Consider the following 12,009-nt stretch of genomic DNA (forward strand, 5'->3'; position numbering starts at 1 on the left):
CCCTGTCTTGAAAAACCAAACCCAGAGAGTGAGAGGCTCTTTTGTTCGGCTGAGGGGAGGGCGCTCAGCTTGGCGTTCGACTGCGGCCGCATGGCTTTCTGCTCCTCTGGGCGCTACTCCCTCGGGCCGCCCGACGCCACGCGCTAAGAGCACCGGTACCAATTCTTCTCGGACTCTCGGGCGCTGCTACGAGCAGTAGTTTACCCTTTACACAGGAAAGCTGGCTGGTGCTATGGGAGAAAAACAGAACAAGAAGAAAGTGGAGGAAGTACTAGAAGAAGAGGAAGAGAAATATGTAGTGGAAGAAGTTCTCGATCGACGATGTTGTCAAGGGCAAAGTGGGATATCTTCTAAAGTGGAAGGGGTTTCTCAGATGAGGACAAATACATGGGAGCCATTAGAGAAGCTGGACTGCCCTGACCTTATTGCTGAGTTTCTACTAGTCACAGAAAACAGCTCACGAGACAGACAAATCAGAGGGAGGCAAACGCAAAGCTGATTCTGATTCTGAAGATGAGGGGGAAGAAAGCAAACCAATGAAGAAGAAAGAAGAGTCAGAAAAGCCACGAGGCTTTGCCCGGGGGTTTGGAGCCTGAGCGGATTATTGGAGCTACTGACTCCAGTGGAGAACTCATGTTCCTGATGAAATGGAAGAACTCTGGTGAGGCTGACCGGGTCCCTGCCAAGAAGCCACTGTCAAGTGCCCACAGGTTGTCATATCCTTCTGTGAGGAAAGGCTCACGTGGCATTCCTACCCCTCAGGGGATGATGACAAAAAAGACGACAAGAATTAGCCCTCTTGAGTGCCAGCCCCTGTCACCTTCGACTGTGGGTTCCAAGTGGGGAGGGAAGGAGTTCTACTTGTCTTGACACCATAGAGGTGGCTTGAGAAGATGTCCTTTGAAGAGCCAGCATAGTTTCTGTGCCCTGCCGCAGCCCAAGTGCTTTAACTCGTTTCAAGCTGTATAGTTTGCACACCCATCCCAGTGGAGGGGAAGGGGTGTTTCAAGGCAACCCCGTTCTGTGCTTTGCTAAGAAAGCGGAGGGCCTTCCATGAAGGACAAAACCTGCAGAACTGGGGTGTGGGAGAGCAAAGATAGTGTCTGTCTTCAAAGGGCATCTCCACAACCCACAGCCTTCTTCCCAATAGTGTTAACTGCATTTTTACAGCCTAGCATGTGTGTAGTTTTTGGCTATTACTGGTATATTCATTAGGGGTGGGAGGGTTGGGGCAGGGAGGAAGGGAGATGGGTAGAATCATTTTGGTTAAAATTTGGGACCTGATTGGGGAAATGGTGAAACAGTAGAAAGAACAGCTAACTAATCATTTGGTTCTATGTCAATATTTTGCCTTTTCAAAAATTACATTGGCACCATTAATGAGGATTGAGAGACTTAAAAAATCTGTGAATGCTGAAACCTACAGCCAAGGTGCTCCCTACCTGAGCTCATTGTGGCCCACAAAGGACAAAGCCAGTTCCCAAGTTACCAAAGCTGCCATTGGAAGATGGAAACTGACTGAGGAGGGACAGTTTTATTGGAGAGTATAAGCAGGCATTCTGCCTTAGAGGTGCTAATTCCTGAAATTGGAGAAAAAGAACTTTCTCCAATTACGAAGTTACAATATCAGTTTGTCCATCCAAGCCACTGGCTCAAGTATTGCAGAAGGGCCTATGGGAGATGGGAGCATAGGGCCTGCACTCTTAGGGTGGAAACTCTTGGAGCCTCTGTTTTTTGGTGTGGTTTTTTTTTGTTGTTGTTGTTGTTTTGTCTTTGTTTTTTTGGGTTTTTTTTTTTTTGGTTTTTGGTTTTTTTTTCCTCAGCTTTGAACCCTGAAACTGCTTGTGGCAGGTTCAGTTACTGACAGCACAAATTCCACTGAGTCAAGGGTTGAATGACTTCACAAGCCCTGGTCTCAGGAGATTAACTTTCATATTGGGGTAGTGGTTCATTTGAAAATACAAGATCTTCAGATTAACTGATGTCCAAGATCCTGTCTTGAATCATGAGATCCATCAATTTCTAGTATTGTCCAGACCTGCATTTAGAACTACATTGTAAAATCTTTTAAAGCATGTGTTAGATATATGTGAAAATTTTGTTTAAATGTAAACTTCATACCATACTGTCAGTTTTGTTTTAATAAAACTATAGATTTATATTTAAAAAAAGAAAAACCAAACCAACCAAACAACCAAAAAAAACCCATCATCAGCAACAACAACAACCCCACTGTAGACAGGCATGATGGTTCACATTTTTAATTTGTGTAGCCTTGGCTCTCCTAGAACTCTCTGTGTAGATCAGGCTGGCCTGGAACTCACAAGAGATCTGCTTGCCTGTCTCCCCAGTGCTGGGATTAACAGCAGACACCACCATTGCCAGGCTGATTACATTTGTAATTCCAGCACTTGGGAGAGTTCAAGACCAAGTTGGGCTATTTACCCATTCCAAGCCAGTCCCTAGGTAAGTAAACGTTTCTAAGACACTCAGCAGGAGAAAAACCTTTTTTAAAGAGTTACTTATTCTTATTTTTTTGTGGGTGCCTGCCTGTCTGTTCTTGCATTATGTGGCTGCAGTGCCCACAGAGGTCAGAAAAGGTCGTAAGATCCTTTAGAACTGGAGTCACACTGCTGGGAGCTGAACTCAGGAGCATCAAGTGCACTTGGCTGAGCCCTCTCTCTAGACCTCCAAAACCAATAAATCTGTGATCAGTTAGGATGGCATTTGCAAGAGCTGATGACTGAGGAGATGTAAAAGGGGAGAAACAAGCTGTTTCCAGAAAGTAGCCATGCTGTTCTTAGGAGTGCAAGTCTTTCGGCCAATTAAAAGTTAGAAAGGAGGGGAAATATTGCTAGGCTAGGATTCAACATCTCCCATGAAAAGGCAACTAATCACACTATCTAAGATGCTTTCCCCAGGTCCTCGGGAGCCCTGGCAATACAAGCAAGCATCCATAACTGAAGACAAACTGCCCGAAAGGACAGGGACTCACCAATGACATTAAAACCTACACAACAGCAAATTCCTAACTAGGCATCTGGTCCACCCACTAGTTTCTTATTTGTATGCTTCCCATGAATTTGCCAACACCGATCTGTTCCTGGAACTTCCTATTCCAATGCTATACAGGCAACAGACCAGATTATCAGGGGACAAAGTTGTAGTCACTAGAGTTTAGTGGGAAAGATTCATTGCTAGATTTTGGTTTCCATTCAACACCCTTCCGCACTCCTTCTCTCCGCTCCAGCGCCCTAGGATGATCACCCTGTCCTAGTCGCGGGCAGGTAATAGCAGCAGCTGTGGTCGGGTCGGACTGACCCTTTCTAACACTCTAGGTGGTGCTCTGGCGCGGGGATCATGCTCCTCCCACAAGCAGACGCGTGGGAGCCTGGAGGCCGTTCTTTCTTAAGCCGACGAGTTCATCGGGTTTCCGGAGAGCGCTCCGCGGTCTGGATCTGAAGGCCACCTGACCATGAACGTCCCGCTGCGATCCGGCCCGAGCTCCTGGCGGCGGGCAGGCACCGTTGTGCTGGCCGCCGCCCGGGGCGCGCGAGGTCCCGCCGCCCGTCAGTCCGCTGACGGCTTCCGGCTGCTGCTTCTCCAGCGCGCCCAGAACCAGCGCTTCATGCCGGGCGCGCACGTCTTCCCGGGAGGTGTGCTGCACGCCGCCGACAGCTCGGCCGACTGGCTGCGACTCTTCGCGCCTCGGCACACGCCGCCGCGTTTCGGCCTGGGCCCGGCGCCGCCTTCGCAACCCCCTTTTCCGGGACTGTTCCACGACGACGCCGGCGCCGGGGCGCTGCCTGATGATGTCGCGCTGCGCATCTGCGCCATCCGCGAGACCTTCGAGGAGGCTGGGGTGCTGCTGTTGAGACCGCGGAGCTCGCCGCCCGCTTCTCAGGAGCCTGGCCTGGCGCTGCCGCCTCCGCCAGGCCTGGGCGACTGGCGCTCGCGCGTGCGCAGTGACCCGCGCCACTTCCTCCAGCTGTGCGAGCACTTGGACTGCACGCCCGACATCTGGGCTCTGCGCAACTGGGGCGGCTGGCTCACGCCGATCGGGAGCGGCAGTCGCCGCTTCGACACCTCCTTCTACCTGTGCTGCCTGCGCGAGACCCCGCGCGTGGAGCCCGACCTGACCGAGGTGGTGGGCTACAAGGTAGGGGCCGCGAAACCCGCGGGCTGCCCTGAGCATCACCGCAGACCAAAGGCGTGACCTTGACGGAGATGTTCAAGGATTCAGCTCTCACCCTGTGGGGTTCTCAATGCGGGGACACTCTGGCTGATCTTCCTCTGCCTGTTCTGCAAACTTCACAATGATTCATTCGCTTCAGTCCCTAATCGTTGTAATTCGGTTTCTAGAACATATTACAAGATTTCAGCCCCATCAACTTTCTACTCTCCTCTGCCCCCGCCCCCATTTGTATCCCTAGCACCAGGCACAGTTAAGTTTCAGGCGTCTTTCTTGCATTTGACATGTCTTGGAGTTTTTGATTACATGTTAGCATTTTTTTAAAGTTGTTGACTGCTGAGTTTTGTTCTGTTCTTTTAAATAGTGTTGCACTTTTTCCGGCACGCAGTTAAGTTATTAGAGATTATCCTTTTAAGGTATGTTTTAAATGGTCTGGGGGGGGGGGTGGGACTACAGTATATTCTAGAGCTAATTTAGCTACACTTCCATTATGTGACCCTCTTCTGGCCCCTTGAGTGCCCCAGTGCTGGCGACATTTAATTAAGGCTTTCCCGCTGTGGGCAATACGCTGCTGGAGAAAATTGGAAAAAAAATCTTGGCTCCAGGTAAGCATGAAGTTTAGTCGGGAACCCCCCCAGGTGGCTGCTCCTTCCTCAGAAGTAACCATCGTCTCGGCTATCATATGGTTCTACTCTGTGCACTAAAATGTAATAGAGTTTTGGGGTTCAATTTTGTGTAGACCTCCTCAGGCACACTGCTCACCCAACACTACCCCACGTGATCCTCCAGATTCTGATCTGTGTCTGCTTGAGTCAATAAGACTTAGATGTTGCTCGGGTTCCCCCACTGTTCTGTGGTCTGGGATGACTTTACACAGAAGCCCTAGGCGAGTGGTAGGTCTCACTAGATTCTCTTATTCATTTGCTTACAGTTCGGCAGTTTTTGGTGTTTGGCAATAAATTTTATTAAGTTGTCATGTGGTGCATGAGTTTCGTTCTCAGGGCTGAAAGGATTTTTTTCAATTATTTTTTACTAATTACCAGCATTCTAACTCTCATTTAATAATTATTAATGTTTTTAATATTGTTATTATTTTGCCCTTCAGCATGCCTGCAGCTGACCATGGAGGCCAGAAGAGGGGGTTGAATTGTCTAGGGTTTGAGTTATGGGTGGTCGTGAGTTGCCCAGTGTGGTGCTGGGAACCCACCATTCTGTTCCTCTGGAAAGGCAGCGGCTGCTTTTTTTTTAGTCACTGAACCATCTCTCCAGCCACCAATTCTTTCTTTCTGAGACAGGACCTCACTATGTTGCCCAGGCAGGCCTTCATCTTCTGGACTCAGGCAATTTTCCTGCTTCCACCTCCTGATTAAGCTGGCCAGTAGGGACTTGGCAGCGTCCAGGCCTCAGAATGTCCTCAGGCTCCCTGAGAGATCTAGCAAGGCCTCCGGAGGATACGTTAGTTTTCCCATCTAATAGGTCTCATATACCCATCTAGCAACCTCAGACCCGGCCAGTGGTGGGGGAAGACTCACAAAGCTGCTTCCTCTGTCCCTACAGTGGTTGTCTCCATCAGAGGCAACGGAGTGTTTCCTGTCCAAAGAAATCTGGCTGGCGCCACCGCAGTTCTATGAGATGAGAAGACTTGACACTTTTGCCTCTCTCTCCGCTCTGTACAGCTTTTCCTCAGCTCGCCCCTTCGACATAACTGAGAAATGGCTGCCGATAATCCTCTCCACTGCTGATGGCTCTGTCATGCTCTTCCCAGGTGAGGCGGGAAGTGCCAGTGCTCTTGTTAGTGCCCACGTTTGCTCCAGCCAGGCTGCCAGCAGAGGTGGGGGGATGCCTGTTTCACAGCCTATGCCTGTGGGTGTGGCCAACATTTGGCTTACAGGCGACATGTATCCCCTGATAATTAGCGTGCAATCCAACACAAAATCATAAGCTTCTTTAAACCATTGAGTTTTTTGATTTTTAAACTTTTTGTTTTGTAATTTAGCTGTGTGGTTCTCAGACATAAGCTTTGTAATATCAAGAGGTTTGCCATGCTTGGTGGAATATTAATTAAAAGAAGGGGAAAGTCCTAACATACACATATTATCTAGTTTCGTTCTGTTTCTATGACAAATATGATGACCAAAAGCAATTATGGGGAAGTAGGGGTTTATTTCGGATTATGGGTTATGGTTCATCATTGAAAGAGGCGAAGGGAGAAGCCTGAAGACAGGCTTCCAAGCATTACACAGAGCATTGCTTTCGACCAAGGAACGCGCTTCACAGCCAGAGAGGAGCATCGGGGACCCTGGAGAATTCAACTGACTAGCTGGCTCACAAAGGACTCTGGTTAGCGAGATTTATTATTCCATCTGGGACTCCCTGACTAAGGGATGGTGCTGCCCACAGTGGGCTGGCCTCATCTACATGAAATAACATTCAGGACAATCCTCCTCAGGACAGTATGATCTTGGCAGTCCTTCAGTTAAGACTCTTTCTCAGGTGACCATAGGAAGTACGGTTTTTGATAATTAAAGCTAACTGTAGGACACATAGTGTTTATTTTTTTATTTATTTTTGAGACAAGGTCTAACTATAGATCTTAGGCTGACGTAGATCTTCCTGTGTATCCCAGGATAGCCTCAAACTTATAATTCTCCTGGGATCAAGGATGTGTCAGTGTGTACAAACCCATGTTTATTATAACGAGGAAGTCTGAATTTATAAGCTTGCATATATATATATATAACTCATGGGTTATCTCACTTTAACTTTGGTTTTCTGAGACAGTGTTTCTCTGCTTAGCCCTGGCTGTCCTGGAACTCACTCTGTAGACCAGGCTAGTGCCAAGTCACTTTTACATTTTTATTTCAATTATGAGAACTTGTAAACTGTTAGCTCATTTGAATCAGGAGATTTGTTGATGGTCAGTTACAGCTTGGCAGACACTGATTCGTGTTGTAGCAGGCAGGCACTATGTGACTGTCATATTTCATATATGCCTCTTCAGTTTCAGATAATACCGATGAGATTTGTCACTCACCCTACAGAGGGACAGTTTAGCAGCTTTGAAAAACAAAGACTTATTTTTATCTGGTATATCAGTGTTGCCTACATGTATGCATGTATGCACAGCACCTGTGTGCCTAGTATCTGCAAAGGTCAGAGGAGGACATCAGATCCCCTGGACCTGGAGTCGTGCGTGGTAATGAGCTGCAAATGTGGGTGCTAGGAACTGAGCCCAGGTGCTCAGAAGAGCACCTAGTTTTCCTAACCCCTGAGCCATCTCTCCAGGCACTAGCAGTTTTCCTATAAGGAGCCATGGACTCTAACCTGAAAAACCTATGATGCAGCTAGGTCAGGCCAACTCCATGGTTCCCTGATCCCTGAATCAAAAACTAATGTGGAGCTGGGTGGGGGTGGTGCAGCCTTTAGTCCCGGCACTCGGGAGGCAGAGGCAGGAAGATCTTTGTGAGTTCAAGGCCAGCCTGCTCTACGGAGCTAGTTCCTGGACAGCTAGAGCTGTTACGCAGAGAAACGCTATATCGAAAAACCATTAAAAACAAAAACATCCCAAAACACCTAAGGTGGAGAGTGATTGAGAAAGACCTCCACACCTGTATACACACACAAGTAAATAGAGGAAAATTTTTAAAATGAGCAAAAAATAGATTAACCTTATCAGATCATCCCATATCAAAACATCAAAAATGTTATTAAGGCCAACATTATATTTAATAGGCTAAAGAGAGTCATGAAGTAATCCAGAACTTAGAGGGCTCATGGCTGGGCATGTGACTTGGTGGAGTACTTGCCTAGCTTGCGTCAAGGCCTCGGTTTTTATTCCCAGTGCTGCTGAAATATGTGATAAAATAATTATGGTTTACAACAGAAACACTTAGAGCCATCCATTGTGATGTGCCCCAAGAAAATGCTTGTCTCAGGGGTATGCATGAGTAGGGATATTAAAATCCTACCAAGAGTTTGAATCCCCTGAACCGGGACGAAGAGCCAGGCATGGTGGCAGGCACCTGTAACCCCAGCATTGGAATGGTGGGTGGGAGGCAGAGACAGGCAGATCTGTGCCTAGCTTGTGATGTTCCAGGCCAGTAAGAAACCCCATCTGAAACGAAAGGTGGAAAGTTCTGAAGGAACAATCCCTGAAGTTGTCCTCTGGCCTTCACGAGATCTCACGTTCCTGAAATCGCGCATGCTCACTTGGTGGAGGGAGAGACCCAACTCTGGCAGGCTGGTCTCTGACCTCTACTTGTGTGAATACACATACCCACATGTGCACACATGCACAAGCGCACACACACCTCTCTCTCCCTTTTTCTTTCTTTCTCTCTCAAATGTAATAAAAACCTGAAACTGGGTAAGAAAGAATCTCAGCAGTTCGAGGCTATGCTGGCTGGATCTGGGTTTGGTTTCCAGCACTCATGTCTGACGTTGCATGCACACACACACACACACACACACACACACACCATGGATTAACAGTAATCACAGAATCTGGTTCAGCTCCCAATACCCACGTCAGGCAGTACACATACATGGGTTAATAATAATCAGAGGATCTGGGTTTGGTTCCCAGGATCAGGCAGAGCACACACACACATACCATGGATTAATCATAAATTTAAAAGTAAATTAAAAGTAGCAACAAGAAAAACTAACTAAAAAAAAACCTAACTAAAAAGCTTCAACATGAAATACATACAAAAGACACTGGTTCGTGTCGTTGATATATTGGGGTAATTTATGAGGCGGTGTTTGTGGAAGTGAAGTTTTGCTGTTTTTCAGGCGATGAACTGTACGTGAAGGATGCGGCTTTCTTAGAAAACCCGATGTCTACTGACAAGAAGACGGAAGAGATCTTGAAGGGAGGCAAAGTAGTTAACCGACTGGTGCGCCGCAGTCTCCATCTCTATGAGCTCTACGTGTCCCTCCTGTCAAATGAGCGCGTGTACCCTGAGAACTTTGCAGCGGACGCGAGCCTAACCGCCCGTTTGTAAAGCTGCTTGACTTGCGAGGGTCGCCTGAACTTGCCTAAAGCAGAAGGGACGTGCCTGTGAACGGGACATCGAGGTGTTGCCTGTGTCACGCGTGTTGTGGGCTCCCCTGCCAGTCCTCAGGCTACACAGCAAGCCGTGTATGAAATGTATGAACTATTAACAGCCTTGTTACTAAGATCAATGCTTTCTGTCTTATTAGCTTAAACATTTAAAAAGGGGGTCTCCTGCTGTCGCCTTTTGTTGTTGTTGTTTTTGCTTTTCCGAGGCAAGGTTTCTCTATATAATAGCCCTGGCTGTCCTGGAACTCACTCTGTAGACCAGGCTGGCCTTGAACTCCCAGATCTGCCTGCCTTTGCCTCCTGAGTGCTGAGATTAAAGGCGTGCCACCACTGCCTTCCCGTTCTCCTTCTGTCTTTTGACTGCCCCACGTGTTAGCAAGTTTCCTGATGTGCGGTAGAGATTGAGTCCTGGATCTCTTAGACTCTGGGTAGAAATTAATTCAGGGGTACCTAATTAGATGCCATTATGGTTCGAATGTGGGACTTCTGCACATGGTTCATAGCTGGTAGCACTGTTTTGGTAGGTTGTGAACACCGAGGGGCAGGCTTTAACCAGAAAAAGTGGGCTGCTGGCACGGGTGGGTCTTGAAGGATTGAGTCCCACCTCTGTTCCAGAAGAATTCCTGCTTTCTAGTCTGAGGAGATGTGAGCAGGCTGCCTCTGGTCTCCGCTTCCATGAATGTCGCATTGCCTTCAGCACCATGACACCGGCTGAAATAAACCCCTGCTCTCTAAATTGTCTCTGTGAGGCATGTGATCATAGCAAGGAAAGCAGTAATGGAAATAAACAGTGGTTGAGGCATCCTTCAAGAGTGAGGTCATGCTCTCGCCATGTATTTAACTTGATATTTAACATACAGGCCCGCACCTTAATCCCAGCACTGGGGAGGCAGAGGCAGATGGATCTCTGTGAGTTCAAGGCCAGCCTGGTCTAACAAGCAAGTTCCAGGACTGTTATAGAGAAACCCTGTCTCTAAAAAAACCAACCAAACAAACAAAGAAAAACCCATACAGTATTTGTCTTAAAACCAAGTAGCATTCATTTTGACATCTAACATTTTGACATTTGACATTTTGACAACTTTTCCAAGTTGTCCCCTGCCTCCACACATGTGCCGTGGCATGTGTGCCCTCACACACATCATGCACACACAAACACACACCGTAAGACCAGCCTTTGTGCACTTAGGAAGTGGTTAATGAATTCAGGAGGTTGGAGAGAGAATGCTAATTTCACCGGGTTTTAATGTGTGTTTAATGTGGGTGATTTCTTTTTGACTTTGTTAAAGATGAATGATCTTTACTGACTAAAGGCAATAAATGATAGTTAAGGCACAATCTGTTTTGTTGTTGTTGTTGTTTGCTTTGCTTTGTTTTTTTTTTAAAGACAGAGTCTCTACAAAACCCTGGCTGTCCTGGAACCCACTGTGTAGGCCAGATGGCTTCAAACTGACCAGAGATAACACCTACTTTATTTTATTTTTTTATTAAACTTCTTTCTATGCTGGTGCACACACATGAGTTTGTGCCACGGAACAGTGGGGAGGGCAGAGGGCACACACACGTGTGCATGCCCTGGAGGGCAGAGAACAACTTACAAAAGCCTTTCTTCTTTCCCGCTGGGTGTGGATCTGTCTGATTAAGCTCAGGTCCCACACTCTTGCCAGGCCATCTTCCTGATCCCCTGTCTCCCAAATTTTAAAGACTTAGGAACCATACAGAACACAGGCTGATGCCATGGTCCAGCAGGTCAAGGCACTAAACCGCACATGCTCAGTGACCTGCTTTTGGTTCCCAGAACCCACGTAAAGGCGTGAAGAGGGGACCTACTTTTCCAAGTTGTCCCCTGCCTCCACACATGTGCCGTGGCATGTGTGCCCTCACACACATCATGCACACACAAACACACACCGTAAGACCAGCCTTTGTGCACTTAGGAAGTGGTTAATGAATTCAGGAGGTTGGAGAGAGAATGCTAATTTCACCGGGTTTTAATGTGTGTTTAATGTGGGTGATTTCTTTTTGACTTTGTTAAAGATGAATGATCTTTACTGACTAAAGGCAATAAATGATAGTTAAGGCACAATCTGTTTTGTTGTTGTTGTTGTTTGCTTTGCTTTGTTTTTTTTTTAAAGACAGAGTCTCTACAAAACCCTGGCTGTCCTGGAACCCACTGTGTAGGCCAGATGGCTTCAAACTGACCAGAGATAACACCTACTTTAGCCTCCTGAGTGTTATGATTAAAGGTGTGTGCACCACACCCTGGCAGGACACTGTTTCTGTTGGTAGATCTTTGTGTTATATGTCGTGGTAGATTTAAATTTTCACAAAATGTCTTGATTTTCCTGCTAACACAATAAAGGCCAATAATAACTAAAGCTTTTTAAAATAGTGTTTTGTTCCTAAGGATGTGTGTGTGCACACACGCGTGTGCACATATGTGTCTGTCTGCATAAATTTATGTTTATGACATGGAGGCCAGAAGAGAGCACTGGATCCCCTGGAACTGGAGTTACTGATGCAGGCCGCCAAACCCAAGTCCTCTGGTGTGGGGACACAAACCCAGGTCCTCTGCAAGAGCAGTAAATACTCTTAACGGTCAAACCATCTCTCCAGCCGTTTCTCTGTGTTGCTTAACCCCTGTTAGAGGAATAAGAGAGAAGAAGAGCATCGAGTCTAAGCTTGTTCCACACGTTCTTAGCTTGTTCAAGTCTGGAAAGGTTTTCAGTTGTCGCCACTGAGGAGAGGGTGA

General features: G+C 47.2%; 1 protein-coding gene and 1 pseudogene across 1 annotated transcript; both read left to right on the forward strand.

Annotated features, from left to right (window-relative positions):
* Window positions 1–232: 232 nt before the first annotated feature.
* On the forward strand, window positions 233–932 carry LOC119821554 (annotated as a pseudogene).
* A 2,422-nt stretch (window positions 933–3,354) lies between these two features.
* Nudt19 (nudix hydrolase 19) lies at window positions 3,355–10,312 on the forward strand. The gene is made up of 3 exons (XM_038340797.1): window positions 3,355–4,159; window positions 5,750–5,957; window positions 8,987–10,312. Exons 1-3 carry the CDS (start codon window positions 3,476–3,478, stop codon window positions 9,196–9,198), a joined length of 1,104 nt encoding a protein of 367 aa, XP_038196725.1. The 5' UTR covers window positions 3,355–3,475; the 3' UTR covers window positions 9,199–10,312.
* Window positions 10,313–12,009: the final 1,697 nt, after the last annotated feature.

This window comes from Arvicola amphibius, chromosome 8, assembly GCF_903992535.2.
Source record: "Arvicola amphibius chromosome 8, mArvAmp1.2, whole genome shotgun sequence".
NCBI classification, from domain to species: domain Eukaryota; kingdom Metazoa; phylum Chordata; class Mammalia; order Rodentia; family Cricetidae; genus Arvicola; species Arvicola amphibius.